This window comes from Bos grunniens, chromosome X (genome assembly GCF_055505025.1).
Source record: "Bos grunniens cultivar Pamir isolate PY7600 chromosome X, Bosgru_T2T1.0, whole genome shotgun sequence".
NCBI lineage: Eukaryota > Metazoa > Chordata > Mammalia > Artiodactyla > Bovidae > Bos > Bos grunniens.
In genome coordinates this window covers 143952245-143975279 of record NC_141194.1, presented here as the reverse complement: position 1 = coordinate 143975279, position 23035 = coordinate 143952245, and the positions used below count along the sequence as shown (strand labels likewise).

Genomic DNA, 23035 nt, shown 5'->3' with positions numbered 1-23035 from the left:
TACTGATACTATAAATGGAAAGTTATTAGAAAGCCAGGCTTGCAGAAAAACATGCAGTTTTCTACTTTATGCTGCCTCTGAAAACCTGGCCAACAGGCACTAATAACAAACCACCATCAGGCAGCTGGACTCCTGACCCTCTTTGTAAACACAATATTTTACTCACTCTTCATAGGCAACAGATAAAAGAAGCAGTTGCTACTTTCAAAATCCTTCTTCTTTCTTAATGTGTGGAATTAAAAATTTGAAACACTCTTTTACTTGCCAAAGAGTAAAATCTGCCTAAGGGCACAAACAGTTTAAAGAATCGTGGGCAATATTTTCCAGTATTTTAAATGTACGTTTCCTGGACCCAATAATTTCACGTTTAAGATTTTATCTTGTAGATGTAGACACATAAAGATATATGTTTAAGATGTTTATTGCTCTTAAGTTTATATAGCACAAAACTCAAAACAATCTAATGTCCATACTGTTAAGGACGTGGTACTGCCTTCATAAAGGATCTAACTAAACTACTTAAAATATTTATAAGTTTGTATGTAATCCAGTCAAAATATATTCTTTTTTATATAAATTTATTTATTTTAATTGGAGGATAATTACTTAACAGTATTGTGATGGTTTTTGCCATACATCAATATGAATCGGCCATAGATGGAATGATACAAGTGTTAACCATGGTATCTCAAAGGAGAGAGTCTAGAGTCTTATGGAGAAAAAAACCATTTTTTACTTTTCAAGTGTACTTTTTTAATGTTTTACCATATACTTAGTTCATTTTTATAACATTAAAATCCGTCTTGATCTCTTTTTATTTTTCTTCTATGCTTTGTGTTATTTAGATAATTAGCTTCAACTATTTCTTAAGTTTCTCTGGAGAAATCTAGATATTTAATGGGAAAAAAAATAAAGAAGTTTTGAATATAGGCTTTTTGGAAAAGTTTTAAAAGCTACTAAGAAAGTTTCTATCTCTTGTCACAGCATTGAATATGGTCTTTGCTGTGGGTTTTTCACAGTGGCCCTTCATAGGATTGTAGTCATTTCTTTCTATTCCTAATTTGTTGAGTGTTTTCATTATGAAAGGGTATTGAATTTTATAATCGAATGTGTTTTCTGTATTGATTTAGATGATTGTGTGTGTGTGTGTGTGTGTGTTTTTTCCTTCATTCTGTTAATGCAGTGTATTCTCCCCTGCACTGGATGAAGGATCCTTAACCACTGCACCACCAGGAAAGTCCCCTATAGTAATAATTTTATAATGTATTAATCTTTTACATCATGGAGAAATAAAAACGAATTGTTACTATTGTTATGTTAATACTAGATTTTATAATTACCCATGTATTTATCTTTACTGAGACCTTCATACAGGTTTGAATTCCTGTCTGATGTTCTTTCATTGTGACCAGCAGGACTCCCTGTGGCATTTCACATGGGGCAGGTCTAGTGGTGACAACCTCCTTCAGCTTTTCTTTATCTGGGAGTGCCTTAATTTTTCCTCACTTTTGAGGACAGTTTTGCCAGATATCAGTTCTGTTCAGTTCAGCCTCTCAGTCGTGTCCGACTCTTTTGTGACACCATGAACCGCAGCACGCCAGGCCTCCCTGTCCATCACCAACTCCCGGAGTTCACCCAAACCCATGTCCATCGAGTTGGTTATGCCATCCAACCATCTCATCCTCTGTCGTCCCCTTCTCCTCCTGCCCTCAATCTTCCCAGCATCAGGGTCTTTTCCAATGAGTCAGCTCTTTGCATGAGGTGGCCAAAGGATTGGAGTTTCAGCTTCAACATCAGTCCTTCCAATGATCACCCAGGACTAATCTCCTTTAGGATGGACTGGTTGTATCTCCTCGAAGTCCAAGGGACTCTCAAGAGTCTTCTCCAACACCACAGTTCAAAAGCATCAATTCTTCGGCGCTCAGCTCTCTTTATAGTCCAACTGTCACATCCATACAAAACTACTGGAAAAACCATAGCATTGACTGGACGGACCTTTGTTGGCAATGTCTCTGCTTTTTAATATGGTGTCTAGGTTGGTCATAACTTTCCTTCTAAGGAGTAAGAGTCTTTTAATTTCATGGCTGCAGTCACCATCTGCAGTGATTTTGGAGCCCCAGAAAAATAAAGTCAGCCACTGTTTCCACTGTTTCCCCATCTATTTGCCAGGAAGTGATGGGACCAAATGCCATGATCTTCGTTTTCTGAATGTTGAGCTTTAAGCCAACTTTTTCACTCTCCTCTTTCACTTTCATCAAGAGGCTCTTTAGTTCACTTCCTGCCATAAGGGTGGTGTCATCTGCCTATCTGAGGTTATTGATATTTCTCCTGCCAGTCTTGATTCCAGCTTGTACTTCCTCCAGCCCAGCGTTTCTCATGATGTACTCTGCATATAAGTTAAATAAGCAGGGTGACAATATACAGCCTTGATGTACTCCTTTTCCTATTTGGAACCAGTCTGTTATTCCATGTCCAGTTCTAACTGTTGCTTCCTGACCTGCATACAGATTTCTCAGGAGGTAGGTCAGGTGCTCTGGTATTCCCATCTCTTTAAGAATTTTCCAGTTTATTGTGATCCACACAGTCAAACGCTTTCGCACAGTCAATAAAGCAGAAAGAGATGTTTTTCTGGAACTCTCTTGCTTTTTCGATGATCCAGCAAATGTTGGCAGCAGTTTGATCTCTGGTTCCTCTGCCTTTTCTAAAACCAGCTTGAACATCTGGAAGTTCACGGTTCCCGTATTGCTGAAGCCTGGCATGGGGAATTTTAAGCATTACTTTAGTAGCATGTGAGATGAGTGCAATTGTGCTGTAGTTTGAGCATTCTTTGGCACTGCCTTTCTTTGGGATAGGAACGAAAATTGACCTTTTCCAGTCCCGTGGCCACTGCTGAGTTTTCCAAATGTGCTGGCATATTGAGTGCAGCACTTTCACAGCATCATCTTTCAGGATTTGAAATAGCTCAACTGGAATTCCATCACCTCCACTAGTTTTGTCAGATATAGGATTCTTGATTAATAGATTTTTTTTTAGCACTTTGAATATAGCAGTCCACTGCCTTCTGGACTCCTAAGTTTCTGATGGGAAATCTGACCATCTTATTCAGGATTCCTTGTATGTGACGTGCCATTTGTCTCTTGATTGTTTCAAAATTCTCTCTTTGGCTTTGGCTTTTGACATTTGATTTTAATGTGTCTCACCGTGGGTCTCTTAGAGTTACCCTGCTTGGAGTTTGTTGAGCTTTGTGTCTTTCATCAGATTTGAGAGTTGACCCATTATTTCTTCAGATAGTCTCCCTGCCCCTTTCTCTCACTTTTCTGCTTCAAGTACTCCCGTAGTGTGTATGTTCACCTGCTGGATAATGTTCCACAGGTTCTGTAGCCTCTGTTCGTCTTTAATTTTTTTCCTTTGTGTTCCTCTGATGGATCATTGATCTTATCTTCAAGTAGGCTCACTATTTCTTACACCTGCTGCAGTTTACCTTTAATTCCCTCTGGTGACTTTTCATTTCAGTTATTGTATTGTTCACCTCTGAAAAAAAGGTTTTTTGATTTCCTTTTAGATTTTCTAGCTATTTATTGATATTGACATTTGTTGATAAATAGTTTTCTTGACTTTTTCCACAGTTCTTTGATCATGAATACTGCTGTTTTAATGTCTTTTTCTAGGAGATCTGCTATCACTTTTTTTTCAGTGATAATGTCTATTGGTTTATTTTTCTTTTTTGAATGGGCCATACTGTCCTATTTCTTTGTATGCCTTGCAATTTTTTTTGGTGTTGAAAACTGGACATTTGTATTTAATATTGTGATCTCTCTGAAAATCAGATTCTCTCCCTGTCCCAGAGTTTCCTGGGTTTTGTTGTTGTTTTTAATTGTTGTAAGCTGTGTCTGTCCCAAGAATCCACCTGAGGTGTAAATTTGGGATCTTCTCAAGTCTTTTCTGAGCCTGTGCCTTCCCCTGAGCATGCGCAGTGACTTTCTAGTCACCCTCATTTATGCAGTTACCTTTGAACAGTCTAGTATTGGATGTCTGGCTCCTAAGAGGGGATGGAGAGGAAAATGAAAGAGAGAGGAAAGGTGCTGGTCTGTTAAATCCCCTGAAAGTCACTTTAGGCAGAGGGGGAGGGCATTGCAACAAAGGGAAGAGGTGGTATAAAAATGGCCACAGCCTCTTTGACTGTCCCCCTGTGACCAGAAGCAGCAATCAGCAGTCATAGCACAGATTCACAATATTTGGAAGACAGGGTCTTTGTTCATCCTGGCTCCTACAAGCTGCTCTAGGAATATGCACACAGCTATCTGCCATAGTACTTGAGGGATGAGGTATGGGTGGCTGCCATTGTGCCCACAGTTAAAATTGAACAAAATCAAATTTAAGGCAATTTTCTGTCCAAGTCTTCCCCTGGAAGTTGCAAGTCTTCAACAGACTCCAGAGATCCAAAATTGTTCCATCAGATAGGTAATGACGGTGTAACTATTGTCTCTATAAGAAGATAGACGTCTGGTGCTCTGCCATCTTCTGAGAATCCTCTCTGTAATAGGTATTTTTTGAGGTGGAATTCAAATGTGCAGTTAGCCATTTTAATATATGGGGAGCACATGTACACCCGTGCTGGATTCAAGTCAATGTGTGGCAAAACCAATACAATATTTAAAGTAATTAGCCTCCAATTAAAATAAATAAATTTATATTAAAAAAATAAAAATAAATAAAAATTAAAAAAGAAGTTGAATGTAACATAAAAGCAAATAAAACTAAATAAACATTTCAAAAAAGCAAATGATAAAGCAATGCTCAGCATGATCTCCAGTTTGTAAATAAATATATATGCATAGAAAAAAAGATTACAAGGAAATATATGAGAATGTGAATGATGGTCATTGCTGAGTGGTAGCATTGCAGTTTTTTCTGTCTACATTTCTGTAATCTCCAAATAGCTTCTGTAACTTCTTAATAATCAGAAGGAAACAATCCTTGAAGAAAGAGCAAAGACCTCTTCCAAGTGTATATTCATCTCGCAGTGTATTCAATGACACTGTTCCACAGTTGATCTCAGAGGGGTTAGTAGCTTACCTGTACCCCATTTTCCCTCCTGTTTAATAAAACACAAAACTTTCTTACTTTCCAGGTAAATGTCAAAGAGCTTGATCCCAAATATGCTCATATCCAAGTCACTTATGTGAAGCCCTACTTTGATGATAAAGAACTCACAGAAAGAAAAACTGAGTTTGAAAGAAACCATAATATCAACAGATTTGTTTTTGAGGCTCCTTATACATTGTCAGGCAAAAAGCAAGGCTGTATAGAGGAACAGTGCAAACGCCGTACAATCTTGACTAGTAAGTAGGACTTGGCATAACTTCTTTGTTTGACATGATCTTTTTTGATACATACAAGCAGCAGCTGGTCAGCAGGAAAATGTAACTAAAATTTTAATCATTTATTGTCCTTCTGTTCAGTCACTCACTTACACAAACATGGCTATGTTATAAACCATTCCTTTCCCATATGTAATTCATGATTAGTCTCAGTCGTCTCACAGAGAATTTCTCCTTCAGTCCTGAAGTAATAAGGCAATATTTGGTCTCTAAGGGATTTTTCCAGATTAAATATGGGGAGAATTAAGCACAATAGATTTTTGTTTTAGTTTGGCTATTTGATGTGCTGTCTTAAAAACTCATCTGTCAATCTTAATCTGTAATAGCTTCAAACTCGTTTCCATATGTGAAGAAGAGGATTGCTATAAACTATGAACAGCAGATTCATTTAAAGCCAATTGATGTTGCCACTGATGAAATAAAAGATAAAACTGCAGAGCTGCAAAAGCTTTGCTCCTCTGCTGATGTGGACATGATTCAGCTCCAACTTAAATTGCAGGGCTGTGTTTCAGTGCAGGTATGTTGGTTGCTAACCATGTATTAAATGTTTCTTGTTGTTCCTCTTGCTTTCATAAGGGCACAGAACAAACACTAATTATAATTGTCTTATACTCTGACTGGGTGCAAAAATCTCTACATTATTTATTAATTTAATAAAGACATTATGTTCAGTTTCTGTAAATTTTTTGTTATGTCAGATAGCTTTAACATAAATCCCTCTGACTATAGCTAAGCCCTATATTTAGATAGCAGAAATTGTTAAGTAACTTGTTAGAGTATAATTTTGGCAGATGATTTGCTTTAATCTTTTTCAAATAAATTTATAGTAAGAATAGTAAATATGTTTCTCAGGTATGGATTTTTGTATATTGTATTCTTTTTAAAAAGAGAAATGAAAAAATTACTTTTTGATTACATCCTAACAACCCTCATTTTTCTCCTTTTGTAATTTAGGTAAATGCAGGTCCGTTAGCATATGCAAGGGCTTTCTTAAATGACAGTCAAGCTAGCAAGTATCCAGCCAAAAAAGTAAATGAGTTGAAAGACATGTTTAGGTAAGTGCTTTGTAGTTTTCAGATCAGACCTCTAGTTTTCTTTTACTCCATTGTCTTCTTAAGTGAAATCAAAATATTCACCAAATAATGTCCTTCTAAAAAAATTATCTGTTCCCTTTTATAACGTTTAAGTTACCTTCTAGTGGTATTTTAGGTAGTCAGGAAATGTGTGATCTCTTTCTTGCTGCAGAACTGTAACAGTATCCTAGTGACCCAAGGCGTTAAATATGACAACGACTTCATTGCTGTGGATATTGTGACACAAACACAAGCCCACATTCATTATGTGATTTCCTCCTTTGCCTGATTGAGCTCATGTCACAGCTTTTCCAGACCATTTAGGCTAGGAAAGGTTGGATAGGTTTGCTTCTATCCTGTATCCTTAGTTCCACTTGGATTCTGCTATTCTAGGGCATACGATAATCTTTTCTGGACTGAGCATCCCTCTAAGCCAATGCATGTCTGAATGGTTGCACAGTAGAAAAATCTGTTTCTTATATAAAAGAACTTAGATTCAGAATAAGAGAGAAAGATGATTTAAACAGACTGAGTAGAAAGATAATCTCCACTCATTTGCTCCTGACTTATTTCATTTACTTTTCCTATCTCTGTATTATCAGCTGTTTCAGGTTACAGAGTAACCATTACTCATTCCCTTGTAGCTCAGTCGGTAAAGAATCTGCCTGCAGTGCAGGAGACCCGGGTTTGATCCCTGGGTTGGGAAGACCCCCTGGAGAAGGAAATGGCAACCCACTCCAGTATCCTTGCCTGCAAAATCTCATGGACAGAGGAGCCTGGTGGGCTGTAGTCCACAGGGTCGCAAAGAGTCAGGCATGACTGAGCGTCTAACACTTCCTTACTTACTTAGTACTCATTCATTCAATGTTTATTAATGCCTGGCATGTACAAAAAGATTCTGCTCTTTGCTATGACAGGGATACAGCACAAATGGTCAGTGAGGTACTTTGTCCCCTAAGATTTGCGTTCTAATTATGGACATGAAACATAAACATATGAAATAATGATAAAAAAAGTTTTTATGATACATTATAATCTCTCTGTCGCCACTCTTACCAGCCCAGGGCAGATACTTCATGCCTATAAGCACCCAGCAGTGTACTGGGTACATAGCCCCAAATAAATTATTTTTCAATAACTGACATTATCTATAGATGTTAATTAATGCAAGTGCAAGCATAGCTGAGATCATATCAAGTGATTGAGCAGGCAGGCTTCCCAGAGGGTATATATTTCAAGCCAGGTTTGGAAGGAGATAAGAAACCAGAAGACAAAGATAGAAAAGGAAAGATATTTCAGACTTAGGAGATGGCATTAGCAAAAACACAGTGAGAAAATATGGGGTTCTAATCTTCCTTCTAGGCAAGCCGTGGTTAAAGTAAATATTAAATTGTCAGAGAGACTTTTGAGTAATAAGTAACAAAAACTTTATCTTTGATCTTCATCTATAGGAAGTTCATCCAAGCATGCAGCATTGCACTGGAACTAAATGAACGGTTAATTAAAGAGGATCAGATTGAATACCATGAAGGGCTCAAGTCAAATTTCAGAGACATGGTGAAAGAATTGTCTGACATTATTCATGAACAGGCAAGTATTAGGGTGATTGAAAAGGAAAACATGATCTGGGTCCCTAAAGTGTTACTTAGCAAACCTATTAGTTTGAAATAGTATTACCTTGAAATTACTTAGTCTCTTATTTTAAAATCTGTTCTTATATTCTTTACCCATATAAATGATATAATGCAAATCAGATTTGAAACAATCACTGACGATTGCTTTAGCAGGTGTTTCAGATGTTAAACTATTTTGTTCTTTGTGCCACAGTGCCATTAGAAGTGAATAGTTGTGCAAGTGTGAATTAATCTACTGTGAGCATGGCTAAGGTCTCTCAAGAAGGATCCTAGAGAAGTGCCAGATCCCTAAATGAATACCCCTGTCTTAGATGTAGGAAACTGCATACAGTTGGCCTTCCATATTCGCAGCTTCCACATCCTTGGATTCAACCAACTTCAGATCAAAAATATTTGAAGAAAAATTTCCAGAAAGTTCCAAAAAAGCAAAACTTTAGTTTCCTGTATGTAGGCAGCTATTTACATAGCATTTACATTGTATTAACTATTATAAATAATCTGGAGATGATTTTAAAGTACAGGGGAGGATATGCATGAGTTATATGAAAATACTGTGTGATTTTATATAAGGGACTTGAGCATCCTCAGTTTAATAACCATGGGAGAAGGGGGGCAGTGGTCCTGGAACTAATCCTCTGAGGATACCGAGGGACAACTGTACTATCGTTTAGGTGAGATCCTGAGTGAGTTCCAAAATTCAAGAATTGTCTTAATACCCATATAGCCTGCAAAACTCTTTTTATAATACCTAGCATTGTAATATTTGCCTGTTAATGTCAATTATAGCTAACTTAGTAAAACACAGTCTGAAACATATAGAGGCAAAGATCTGCTCACCACTGACAGCCAAATTCTGTCATAATTAAGCAGTAATATTTGCCTGTTAATGTCAATTATAGCTAACTTAGTAAAACACAGTCTGAAACATATAGAGGCAAAGATCTGCTCACCACTGACAGCCAAATTCTGTCATAATTAAGCAGTTAAGACTTTTATACATCTACTTGCCTTAAAACCAGAGTACTCCTGAATTGTCCTTGTAAACGTCATTCCTATATTAGGCTCCTGAAATCTGTGTTTACAACCACTCTATACATGGCTTGTCACTGAACTATTTTAACATCTTCACCACAGATGTAAAAGTCATGGCCTGATGGTCTGGTCCTCAGTGCCTGAGCCCTATTGAGCTTACATAATGTCTCTTTGCTTTCCTTAAGAAGGAAAACAGCCAATAAGATCAATATTTGCTTCAGAAACTCTTCAGACTCAATTTTTTATGAAATTCAGACCCCTTAAAAGAAACAAGGATAACTACAGCCCTTTAGAGAACACATTCTTATTGCTGGATCCAGAAAGGAGAACCTCCTCTGTCCTGGTATGAGCATTTCACTGCTTGCCTGAAGACACTCCCCTGGGTGAGACCATCACATGGAGGGTGTCCTTACAAATAGACTGACCATGGTTAGTGCCAAAGCACTGCAGTGTAATGGTGGGGAGGGGCAGAAGAGAGATTTCAAGGAAAACAGGAGCTAGTTGACTATCTCTGCTATAGGAGCTAGTTGACTGTCTCTCCTCTAGCTAGAAGAGCTAGCTATCTCTTATGGTATCTTGTATGCTTTCTCTTAGAAAGGACTTTGGGAAATTTGTTATAATTAGTCCAGAGTTGCACTGCATGACCAGGAGTCCAATTTTCTAACCATGGTCATCTTCTCAGTATGGAGAAGCCAGGCAGCTAGACTTTCATCATCCATCTTGCAATGAGATGAGTCATCCCAGTCTCCTGCTCTCCTATTCTCATGGCAGGGAATCTCGCCGGCCTGAGGAGTCTGGACTCAGTGATCTGTTTCCTCTTTTTGTCATCTTGACTTCTGTTAGCCCACTTAGGAGTGAGTGTAAACCGTTCCAAGGCATAACTTTGCTGCTCAGTTTTCCGAGGTCCTTTTTTATCTCCTTCTCAAAGCAGTCCGGTGATCAGGACTAGGCAGGCAGAGAATCATTCCACTTCCTTTATTGTCTGTGTCTCAGGTTCAGCCCCTGAGTACAGTGGGGATATGCCTCTCTTCACCCTCACTGTTCTGGGGTATGTTGAAGTGTTAGTCACTCAGTCATGTCCGACTCTTTGTGACCCCATGGGCTGTAGCTCACCAGGCTCTTTTGTCTGTGGAATTCTCCACGCAAGAACACTGGAGTGGGTTGCTATTTCCTTCTCCAGGGGATCTTCTGAACCCAGGGATCAAACTCGGGTCTCCTGCATTGTAGGTGAATTCTTTACCATCTGAGCCATCTGGGAAATACTTTAATCAAATAGACTACATAATTTGTTCCTAGAAACTGTCCAGTTTACGGGGTTCTGTTCTCCATTGTCTATAGGAAAAAACAGCAAAACTCCTCCTTTACAAAAATATAAAACAATTATAGCATTTTAAGCCAATATATGTAACAGTTATAGGGGCTTCCCTGGTGGCTCAGACGGTAAAGCATCTGCCTGCAGTGTGGGAGACCTGGGTTCGATCCCAGGGTCAGGAAGATCCCCTGGAGAAGGAAATGGCAATGCACTCCAATACTCTTGCCTGGAAAATTTCATGCATAGAGGAGCCTGGTAGGCTACAGTCCATGGGATTGCAAAGAGTCAGACATGACTGAGCAACTTCACTGGTATATTACAGTTGTAAAATTTGCATGCAACTGTATGACCTAGCCTTGAACTCTAAATTATTCAAATTGAAAGCAAATTATTCAATTTACTGCTAGTATGATGTTCAAGATATTTAGAGCAGTCATCCTATACAGTTCTTTTTTCCTTGCTAAAAATCAAAATTGAACTGATGTTGTTGTTCAGTTACTCGGTCATGTCTGATTCTTTGCAACCCCATGGACTGCAACACACCAGGCTTCCCTGTCCTTCAACACCTCCCGGAGTTTGCTCAAACTCTCATCCATTGATTTGGTGATTACATCCAATCATCTCATCCTCTGTTGTCCCTTTCTCCTCCTGCCTTCAATCTTTCCCAGCATCAGTATTTTCCCGTTACTCAGCTCTTCGCATCAAGTGGCCAAAGTATTGGAACTTCAGCTTCAGAATCAGTCTTTCCAATGAATATTCAGGGGTGATTTCCCTTACGATTAACTGGTTTGATCTGCTTGCAGTCCAAGGGACTCTCAAGAGTCTTCTCCAACACCACAGTTTGAAAGAATTCATTCTTCGGCATTCAGCCTTCTTTATGGTCCAACTCTCACATCCATACATGACTACTGGAAAAACCATAGCTTTGACTAGATGGACTTTTGTTGGCAAAGTAATGTCTCTGCTTTTTATTCAGAGTCAGCCAAGTCAGTTTAAAAGATTTTGGCTTTATTCAGTGATTCATGAGTCTGGCAGCATCCCATCTGGCAGACAGAAAGGAGCTCTGAAGAGCTGTAGAAAATGGAAGCCTTTTATAGGTAGAAGGAGTCAGGTCAAGGAAGTTATTCTAAAAGAGACCTGATTGTTTCAGGCAAGGTCACCTTCCTCTGGGGCACAGCAAGGGTCTGTCCAGTGAAGTACCTCACTACTGCTGACCAGGAAATTTCAAACTTGAAAGTAATGCATGTACTTTTTTGACTAGTTCAGATTACCTGCCTGGAAAAGACTGAAACTGCAGTTAGGTTGATAGTAATTCTCAGGTGATGTGGGTTTAGCACAAGTGACTCCATTTTGGGCCTCTTGTCTCTCTCTCTTTTTTTTTTTAATTTATTTGGCTGCACCATGTCTTAGCTGCGGCATGTGGGATCCAGCTCCCCGAGCAGAGACTGAACCCAGGCCCCCTGCACTGGGAGCGTGGAGTCCCATCCTCTGGACCACCAGGGAAGTCCCTTGTCTCTTTAACACCCTGAAATTTGGGTTTTATGAATCTGCTGTCATATTTTCCACCTGTCTTTCTCATTTAATTTCTATAAACCATGGCTATTATGTTCAGTTCATTTAATTTCTATAAACCATATCTATTATGTTCAGTTCTAGAGACCAAATTTTAGACCCTTGATATTATATATTCTCCTATAGTTTAAATTCTTCTATATTCTATATTGATAGGTAACCAAGAAAAGTCTTACTTTCTATTGGTTTATATTTATGAAATCTGTATTGTCATGATGTATCCTATTTAGGTGTACCTTGGTTTGGGCAAATGTTGACTTTTTAGTGAATTTCTATAAATCAGTATTTCCAATATTTCCATATAAAAGAGAGCTTTTTTTTTTTTTTAGTCAGACACTTTGAGATATATTATTTCCCAAAGGCAAATATAATACAAAAGAAGATAAAATATAGCTGTGTACTGAAATGTGAGTTATCTGTTTAGCTCCATAAATGATGACTTGACAAAAAGATATGGCCTGGCTATTCCTTGGCCCTTTTCAGTGTTATCTGTTACACTATACCAAAATATGAAGTTCTTTCTAAGAGAAAATTTTTCTATTATGGATTTTATATAAGACATGATTTGCAGCAGCACAAATGATATGACCCATTTCTGCCACCAGAAGCCAATTTGCAGGCTTAATACTGAAGTTTCAAAGCTAACTTGAGAACCTAGTATTGAAAGCTTGAAACCTAAGTTGGGACTGTACAGTAAAGAGGTTGGATGTGATGTGTATGCTGTTCTTCCATCTTGTCTGTGCATGAGATATCAGTTGGTTTTGATCACACAAAATGGATAATTTTTAAAACATCTATACTAAATTAAGAGACACTTACTCCTTGGAAGGAAAGTTATGACCAACCTAGATAGTATATTGAAAAGCAGAGATATTACTTTGCCAACAAAGGTCTGTCTAGTCAAGGCTATGGTTTTACCAGTGGTCATGTATGGATGTGAGCGTTGGACTGTGAAGAGAGGTTGAGTGCCGAAAAATTGATGCTTTTGAACTGTGGTGTTGGAGAAGACTCTTGAAAGTCCCTTGGACTCCAAGGAGATCCAACCAGTCCATTCTAAAGGAGATCAGCCCTGGGTATTCTTTTGAAGGAATGATGCTAAAGCTGAAACTCCAGTACTTTGGCCACCTCATGCGAAGAGTTGACTCATTGGAAAAAAGTCTGATGCTGGGAGGGATTGGGGGCAGGAGGAGAAGGGGATGACAGAGGATGAGATGGCTGGATGGCATCACCGACTCGATGGACATGAGTTTGAGTGAACTCTGGGAGTTGGTGATGGACAGGGATGCCTGGTGTGCTGTGATTCATGGGGTCACAAAGAGTCAGATACTACTGAGCGACTGAACTGAACTGAATATGATTATATGTATATATTTATGAAGTTCTTCATTTCCAAGAAAAATGTTTTGCATCAATTAGTTTACATAATTATGGTATACATTTGAAAATTTGACTTATTTTCTCTTAAAATTATTTATGAAATCTCCAGGGAAAGGGCATGGGTATCAAGATATTTCAAAAGCCCCCCAGTGAACTTGAGAACCACTCTTAGAAGATGATCTATGAACTCATATCAAGAAGTTCATTGTTTAGGCTCTTGTTATGACCATCTGTTAAAAAAAATTTTTAAAGACTGTGTTACGTCTCAGTTGCTGTTGAATTTTGCATTTTACAACCTTTCGTTTTTCTTAATGAGTAACCAGATCTTTTCTGCTTTTTTGATACGCTGCCTTTGTAATACAGCTTTGAAGATTTGAGTCGGTAATGTTTTTCTTTGCTCTTTCTGCTTTATATCATTTTAAATAGCTAAGTGTCAGTGATAAATTGGAATATGCCTGTGATTTCGTATACACATACCTTTTTTGGCCATGGCTATTTTGCTTAGTGATAAACATGCCATTTCTTTCGTTTTAGATAATACAAGAAGACCCAATGCATTCTCCTTGGATGAGCAACACATTACATGTATTTTGTGCAATTAGTGGTACATCGAGTGACCGAAGTTATGGTTCCCCAAGATACACTGCTGAAATATGAGGACATGCAGATGTCAAGTGACAACAAGACTGAACTTTCTCAGGAATATTTGGAGCTGTGCAAATGTTAAAAATTTAAAGATTTGTTATACACAGAGTGTTTCCTCCTGACACCAAAACTTTCATGCTTTCATACAGGGTGCTTACATATTTGTAAATATTTAAGCAACTTGAAAGTGCCTGGAAAATTGCACCACTGTGCTTAGTTTGTACTTTTTTAGGTAAATCTATATACTGAGAAGTAGAGTTCAAAAACTAATTCGATTTGCTTAATTGTCGCTTAAAATATTAATGGTACTGTGTAAAATTGTATACTGGAACACAATAAAAGGTAAAACTTCTTCGTAATTACAAGTGAAGGAGATAATACTTTGAACTTGACAGGAAGCTAAATTCATTACCATACTAACCCTTGGAGAACAAATTGATAAAATTTTCACAAAACATGGATACTTCCAACTGAGGAGATAATTTGAAACCTTGCCTTCCAGTGGTCTAGACTGGGCTAAAGGAAATAGAAGCATTATGTGAAAAGGAAAATTTCACAAAGAAAGGATATACATAGAAATACCAGGCTTACCAGTCCTTCAAGTTTTGATCCAATGATGCTAGGTATTCCAGTCAGTGGTCTCTCTAACATACGAGGCAAGGGATTCCATTGTGGCCTGTGTTTGCCTAGCAAGCAGCCTTTGTTGCCTAAGCTTCATCAGCTGAGACTGTCCATAAAGCTAAACAAACATCTCTGAGATTTGCAGTTACTTCAAAGTTTAGCAGCAGAGTCTGAGGGTAGGGACTTTGTAATGATGACTTTCTTCAGTTAACAAGGTTAATAAGGATTTTGATAGAACTTGATGATCACAGCATTTCTTGGGTCAGTATCCATAACCACCACGTATTTAGCAGCTGCTGGCTAAGGATTACATCTCTAACTATGAAGAAACCTCAGATTAACTAAATAATTCAGGAGAAACCAAGATGTGAAGGACATTTTTACCTTGAACTATCCATAAAATTTTGGCTGCCTTTCATGTAAACATTAAGTCCTAGATTTATTTTTCATATGTAGTTTAGCCTATCTTATAGACATTAAAAAAAAAAAAACACACCAGAAAACAGACACTGAAATATAAGTGTATTGTATGGAGCTTTGGCTTTTTAAATACTCTGTGATCAAGTAAATCTTAGAGATCATTATGCACCTGGCTTGGGCATATGTCTTTACATGTTATTTTTAAGCTTTCAGGGGAGCATGAAATTACTTATAAAAGATTAATTTTGTATTTTAATAAGGGATTCAGAAATTCCAGAGGCAGTCGGTAATTCCTTAATATCTTGGAGTCACGTGAAGAGTTAGTTTCACCTTTAAAACTATTATATGTGGCACATATATGTAAAAAAAAACTGTCACCCAGAGAGAGTGCTGCCTTCTGAGAATGAGGCGTCTTAGGGAAACTTGAGTAATCTTTTGTCAATGACCAGTCTCTATCCTATCCCCCAGTATATACTGTGCCCTGTGGGTCACTTTAAAAAGTGTAACAAATCACCCCTGCCCTCAAGGAAGTTGCAGTCTAGTTGAGGCGGCAAGATAGACACGAAATTAAATAATACAAGAATTAACAATATAAGACAAGATAAGTTGTCTATGAGGACTGCCAAATGAATGACATTGTCCATAACTCATATCATATTCAAGGGATGAGAAGCTGCTGTGAGTGTTAATGTTCAGGGATGACTTCATGGAGAAAGGAAAGCCTTGAACAGGATTTCAAAGATGAGAAGCTATTCTAGGCAGAAGGACCATCACGCGCAAAGGTGTAGAAAGATTTTGTAAAAGTTCAGGGTAATGGTGAAAGGACCAGTTTTGTTCAAGGGAGTAGTGGATGCTAAATCTAGAAAGACTATTTAGACCTAGATATTGAAAAGCCTTGAATACCAGGATAATAGTATTTTGACTTTACTCAATGAACAGGAGGAAACCAGTCAAGGTTTTTGAATGGAGAGATTACTTGACTAAATATTATTTTTATGAAGGTAATCCTTTATATTGCTGCCAGATGCCTTTGAGTCTGAGAGAGATGGACATATGGAAACCAGTTAGATAGTTATTGCAGTAATCTAATGAGTCCATAAGCCCATAGATGTAAACAAGAATGGAGAAGAAAGGACAAGTGCAAGAGATACTATGTGGAAAGATTGGCCATGACTTATTGATGACTAAGGAGAAAAAAGGAAAAGGTAAAGATAATTTTGTGTCCTGTGGCCAATGAGTTCTCCAGGTCATGGCAAAATTTTACACGATTATTTTCACCAGCTTCCAAACTGAGGGTAGAAAGGTATATAGAGAGAACACAGTGGGTTAGACTAGAGAAAGCCACTAAGTATGCCTTGAAACATTGCATATGTTAGGTATTACTGTTTATATAGTTTAATGATTTCATGAAGTGATTTGGCCTCTACAGATGAATTCACATCAAGAATACATTTCTGCTATACTGATTATTTTTGCAATTAAGCTTGACTCCAGGTTCCCTGGAAACTACTGTTTTGATAGTCTTTGAACAGCTTGTAAACTGTGAATAAAGTCAGCATAGTAGTGTTAGCTTATCACAAGAATGTTAACCCATAGAGAAAGTAAGCAATTCCATGCAGATTTTCTGAGTAACCAGTGCACCAATGGCATCATGTCCATAGATGGTATTGTTATTGTTACCATATTTATATGAATTGACTGCATATATAAATACAGTATCTTTTCAAAAATGAAACAGCAGCAGTGGTAGCAACAGACTTGGAACTGTGACCAACATATCGTAGAACTAGAGATGACTCACTGGTTAATGAACAAACTAAATAGGTCAGCATAATACAAACCCAAGCCTTTGATTATAAATACTAGTTTATCTGTAATGCAGAACCTGAGCAATGTATTGAAATCTTAGGAATTTCCTAACTCTCGAAACTCTTAATAAAGAGATACATATTTCAGGCTTCTCATACACGGACTGGTGGGCTACCTTCAGTCTTCTAATAACAGTACACTACTTCAGCTATCGAAACACAGGGCGAGGAGTAGAGTAAAAGACCATTAGGCTGGGGAATGGGTTTGTATCACAGGACTATTCCCCTGTCCCGGGAAGTGGCCAGTAAGAGTGCTTTGTTCATCTTGTTCCACTGACAGTGCTTTCTTGCTAGTCCCTAGCCACATAATGGTTCCTCTGAGAAAAGTGTATACGTATGTTTATCCAACTCTGGATTGACACTGCGACTAAATTCTTCAAAGATTGTGCCTCTATGTATGGCATCTTAAGACTTTTTCCAACATACTTTCTTGTCTTCTCTTTTCCTCTTAGTTAACCTGTAATTTGTACACCATACAACTCACGTATTTAAAATGCACAATTCAGTGGGTTTTAGTATATTCACAGTTGTGTGGCCATCGCCACAATTAATTTTAGAATATTTTCATCACTTCCAAAGAAAATCCCATACTCATAAGCAGTTACTCTCTGTTGCCCACCAACCAGCCCCCAGCCCCTGATAATCAGTAATCAACTTTTCTGTATCTATAGATTAGTATTTTAGACATTTCATATAAATGGAATCACATACTGTGTGGCCTTCTGTGACTAGCTTCTTTCATTTAGCATGATATTTTCAAGGTTCATCCATGTTGTAACTTGTATGAGAATTTCACTCCTTTTTGGCTGGATAATAACTCCTTTTGTATGAATATGTCATATTTTGTTTGTTTATCAGTTAATGAACATTTGGTTTATTTTTGCTTTTTGGCTATTGTTGATAATGTTGCTATGAACATTTGCCTACAAGTTTTTCTATGGATATGTTTTCATTTGTCTTGGGCATATACCTAGGAGTTGAATTACTGGGTCATATGGTAACTATGTTTAAACTTTTGAAGAACTGCCAGACTCTTTCCTACAGTAGTTGCACCACTTTACAGTCCCAGCAGCACTAAATAAGGATTTCAATTTCTCCATATTCTCAACAACACTTGTTATTATCTGCCTCTTTCATTACACCTTCCTAGTAGGTGTGAAGTGGCATCTCACTGGGATTTTTATTTACATTTCCCAAATAATTAATGAAGTTGAGCATTGTTTCATGTGTTTGTTGACCATTCTTATACGTTCTTTGGAAATACGTCTATTCAGAGGGTTTACCCATTTTTAAACACTGGTTTCTCTGTTGATCATTGAGTTGCAAAAGTTCTTTATATGTTCTAGATGCAAGTTTCTTATCAGCTATATGATTCCCATATATTTCTGATGTTGACTTTTTACTTTTGTAATGGTGTTGAGACAAAGGTTTTTAATTTTGATGAAGTCCAATTTCTCTATGTTTTCTTGTCGTTTGTGCTTTGATGTTGTATCTAAGAAGGCGTTGCCTAATCCAAGGTCATGGAGATTTACACCTATATTTTTTTTGAGTTTAAAAAAAATTTTTTTTATTTTACTACTTACCCATACTTTATTTACAAATTGCAAGTCTTCTTATGGTACATAAAATGCTTTCTGTAGCTCATCTCAGCTTTGTTCACACTGAAGTGAGTTCTTTTCTATGCTCAATTGCTGCTGCTGCCACTGATTTGTTTTCTTTCAGGATCAAGATGGGCACTTTCATATATAATCTTATTTTTAATTCCTTTTCTGCAAGTCTTTTCTGGATTCTTAGCTTTGCATAATTATACCTACAATGGAACCAGCATCCTAAAGTCGCCAAGATAAATCCTCCTATTCCAATGTCACATAATCTTCTAAATCTGCCTTCCCCTTCCCAGGGTCCCCGGGCTCCGGCACAGCCGCCATGGGGACTGTCAGCACCTCCGAGTTTTAGTTTTAACTCCTACTTTTAGGTCTTTGATTCATTTCAAGCTGGATTTTGTTTATGGTTTGAGATAAGGGTTCAAATTCATTGTTTTGCATGTGGATATCCAGTTGTCTTTGTATTATTTGTTGAAAAGATTTATTTTCCCCCATTGAATGGTCTTAGCACTGTCTTCAAAAATCAGTTGACTGGAAATGTATGGTTTTATTCTGGGCTCTCGGTTCTATTCCATTGATCTATATGTCTGTCCTTATGCTAGTACTACATTGTCTTGGTTACTGTATCTCTATATTAAGTTTTAAAATTGGGAAGTGCAAGTCCTCCAGCTATGTTCTGTTTTCAAGACTGTTTTGGATATTCTGGTCCCTTGCATTTCCATATAATTTTTAGACTCAGATTGTCAGTTTTTGCAAAAAATGTAGCTGGGATTTTGGTAGTGTTTGCTGTGAATCCATAATTTAATTTGACGAGTATTGCCACCTTAACAATATTAAGTTTCAATTCAAGAGCATAAGATGTTTTTCTGTTTACTTTGGTTTTCTTTAATTCCTTTCAATAGTATTTTGTGGTTTCGAGTATAGAAGTCTTGCACTTCTTTTTTTAAATTTATTCCTTGGTATTTTATTCTTTTTAATGCTATTATAAAGGGAGTTGTTTTTTAAATTTCATTTTCCAGTTATTCTTTGCTAGTTTATAGAAATACAACTGACTTTTGTATATTGGCCTTGTGTCCTGAAAGCTTGCTGAATGCATTTAATAGCTTTAATAGTTTTTTTTAACTGATTCTTTAGTGTTTTCTGTATAATATCGTGTCATCTGGAAATATAGAGAATTTTACTTCATCCTTTCCAATCTTGATTCTTTTCATTTCATGTTCTCACTTGGCACTTGGCTAGGACTTCCAGTAGAATGTTAAATGGCAGTGGTAAGAGCAAGACATTCTTGTCTTATTACTCATCTTTGGGAGAAAGCTTTCAAACTTTCACGTTAGGTGTAGTTTTACCATGGGTTTTTCATAGATGCTTTTTATCAGGTTGAGGAAGTTCCCTGCAACATGCTTTGCATCTGTTTTCTGATTCAATCAATTCCCCCAGTAATCATATGTAGGCTACAGTCCACAGGGTCGCGAAGAGTCAGACCCGACTGAGCGACTTCACTTTCACTATGACATATAAGGAAATAGATGACAAATGGTTAAGAAATGTACTCAAGATACACATCAAATTAGAAATGAAATCAAAGCATCCTAATTCAGAGTCCAACGTGTTTTCAGCTCTTATATACTATTTCCTACAGTCTGCTGCTGCAGCTTTGTACAGAGACCCAAAAAGTTTCCTTTCTTCCACTTTTACTAAGAAGGTAAGCCATTTAAGGGTGAAATTGTCGGTCGCTCAGTCAGGTCTGACTCTTTGTAACCTCATTGACTGTAGCCCACCAGGCTCCTCTGTCCATGGAATTCTCTAGGCAAGAATCCTGGAGTGGGTTGCCATTTCCTTGTCCAGCGGATCTTCCCAACCCAGGGATTGAAGCTGGGTCTCCTGTAATTGCAGGCAGCTTTTTTACTGCCTGAGCCACCAGGGAATCTTCTGATTTTTCATCTCTGTTTCCCTGAAACCTAAAAGCACCTGCCAAAGAATAAGAACTTGAGCTGTCTCAAGGAAAGAAAGCCAGATTAGGTAAGCAGATGCTTCTAGAGACTTTAGTATGGGCAAGACAATGTGGACAATATCCCAGCCCTCAAAGTGATTATGGTTGAGGCAGATAAGACATAGTCACAAAAGGAGATATGAGAAGGTCTGATAATAGCAAATCACTGGTCATGACAAGTGCTTGAATAGTTAGAGCCTTTGTAGATGTAAAACAAAAGGCTTCATGAAGGAGGACAGCCTTGAAGGATGGGTAGGAACGAGCATGTGTGTGTTAAGGAAGGAACCTAGACAAGGTTTTTAACAGGAAGTTAAAAACTTCATTTTAACTACTATATGAATGCTGACCATTAGAACCGATCACTATAAGAGCTATGCAAAGGAAAGATAATAATAGAGTGCATATAAAAGCCGGTAATATTATCTTGTTCTTCTGATCCCCTCATCTTTTGCCTTAGACTCAAACTCAGTAAAGCATGTTTTTATTTTTTTGTCAGAACATTTGCACTCTAATTGCTTTGTCCCAATGTTAGAAAAAATTTGAAGCCAACCTCAGTCAAGTTCTGACCAAGAAATAATTGTTCTTTGCATATTGCAGCATTTTGTATTCTTTGTGTATTGCAGCATTTTGTAATAATCACTGATTCTCTAGATCATCTAGGGCTGAGAGTCTTACAGGCTCTGCCCTCCTCACCCAGAATGCTGAGTATGTGCCTCTGATAGGAAACAAAGGGAAGGTATCATAAACTGTTGAGGGCTACAATCTGGGAATTGTTGACGACCTGTCAGAATTCTTTTATCTACCATTATAAGCCAGCTATATGGATGATCAAGGCTGTATTCAGTGGGTAGATATACAGGTGTCTTGCTAAGTCACTTCAGTTCAGTTCAGTTGGTCAACTGTCATATTGAGCGTGTCCAACTCTTTGCAACCCCATGAACTGTAGCATGCCAGGCCTCCCTGTCCATCACCAACTCCTGGAGTTTACCCAAACTTATGTCCATTGAGTCGGTGATGCCATCCAACCATCTCATCCTCTGTTGTCCACTTCTCCTCCTGCCCTCAATCTTTCCCAGCATCAGGGTCTTTTCAAATGAGTCAGCTCTTTGTGTCAGGTGGCCAAAGTATTGGAGTTTCAGCTTTAGCATCATTCCTTCCAATGAACACCCAGGCGTGATCTCCTTTAGCATGGACTGATTGGATCTCCTTGCAGTCCAAGGGACTCAAGAGTTTTCTCCAACAACACAGTTCAAAAGCATCAATTCTTCAGTGCTCAGCTTTCTTTATAGTCCAACTCTCACATCCATACATGATGACTGGAAAAACCATATCCTTGACTAGATGGAACTTTGCTGACAACGTAATGTCTCTGCTTTTGAATATGGTGTCTAGGTTGGTCATAACTTTCCTTCCAAGGAGTAAGCGTCTTTTAAATTCATGGCTGCAATCACCATCTGCAGTGATTTTGGAGCCCCCCTAAGATAAAAACACATTTACTACTCTTTTTCCTATTTCCAATCAGTCTGTTGTTCCACGTTCAGTTCTCACTTGCTTCCTGACCTGCATACAGTTTTCTCAAAAGGCAGGTCAGGTCGTCTGGTATTCCCATCTCTTTCAGAATTTTCCACAGTTTATTGTGATCCACACAGTCAAAGGCTTTGGCATAGTCAATAAAGCAGAAATAGATGTTTTTCTGGAACTCTCTTGCTTTTTCGATGATCCAGTGGACATTGACAATTTGAACTCTGGTTCCTCTGCCTTTTCTAAAACCAGCTTGAACATCTGGAAGTTCATGGTTGACATACTGTATAAGCCTGGCTTGGAGAATTTTAAGCATTACTTTAGTAGTGTGTGAGATGAGTGCAATTGTGCAGTAGTTTGAGCATTCTTTGGCATTGCCTTTGTTCGGGATTGGAATGAAAACTGACCTTTTCCAGTTCTGTGGCCACAGCTGAGTTTTCCAAATTTGCTGGCATATTGTGTGCACCACTTTCACAGCATCATCTTTTAGGATTTGAAATAGCTCAACTGGACTTTGATCACCTCCAGTACCTTTGTTTGTAGTGATGCTTCCTAAAGCCCACTTGACACCACATTCCAGGATGTCTGGCTCTAGGTGAGTGATCACACCATTGTGATTATCTGGGTTGTGAAGATCTTTTTTGTGCAGTTCTTCTGTGTATTCTTGCCACCTCTTCTTAATATCTTCTGCTTCTATTAGGTCCATACCATTTCTGTCCTTTATTGAGCCATCTTTGCATGAAATGTTCCCTTGGTATCTCTATTTTCTTGAAGAGATCTCTAGTCTTTCCCATTCTATTGTTTTCTTCTATTTCTTTGCACTGATTGCTGAAGAAGGCTTTCTTATCTCTCCTTGCTATTCTGCATTCAAATGGGTATATCTTTCCTTTTCTCTTTGGTTTTTGCTTCTCTTCTTTGCACAGCTATTTGTAAGGCCTCCTCAGACAGCCATTTTGCTTTTTTGCATTTTTTTTCTTGGGGATGG

The 23035-nt window shown here is 38.0% G+C and overlaps 1 protein-coding gene across 3 annotated transcripts in view; it reads left to right on the top strand.

Annotated features, from left to right (window-relative positions):
* DOCK11 (dedicator of cytokinesis 11) overlaps positions 1 to 14385 on the top strand; it is a 212089-nt gene extending 197704 nt beyond the window's left edge. For all 3 annotated transcript variants that reach the window (XM_086388270.1, XM_086388268.1, XM_086388269.1), the window contains 5 exons: positions 5132 to 5342; positions 5708 to 5898; positions 6336 to 6436; positions 7906 to 8044; positions 13916 to 14385. In XM_086388270.1, coding sequence (XP_086244396.1) covers positions 5132 to 5342; positions 5708 to 5898; positions 6336 to 6436; positions 7906 to 8044; positions 13916 to 14038 — 765 coding nt within the window. In that variant the 3' untranslated portion in view covers positions 14039 to 14385. The remainder of the gene's footprint in view (positions 1 to 5131; positions 5343 to 5707; positions 5899 to 6335; positions 6437 to 7905; positions 8045 to 13915) is intronic.
* The last annotated feature ends 8650 nt before the right edge of the window (positions 14386 to 23035 follow it).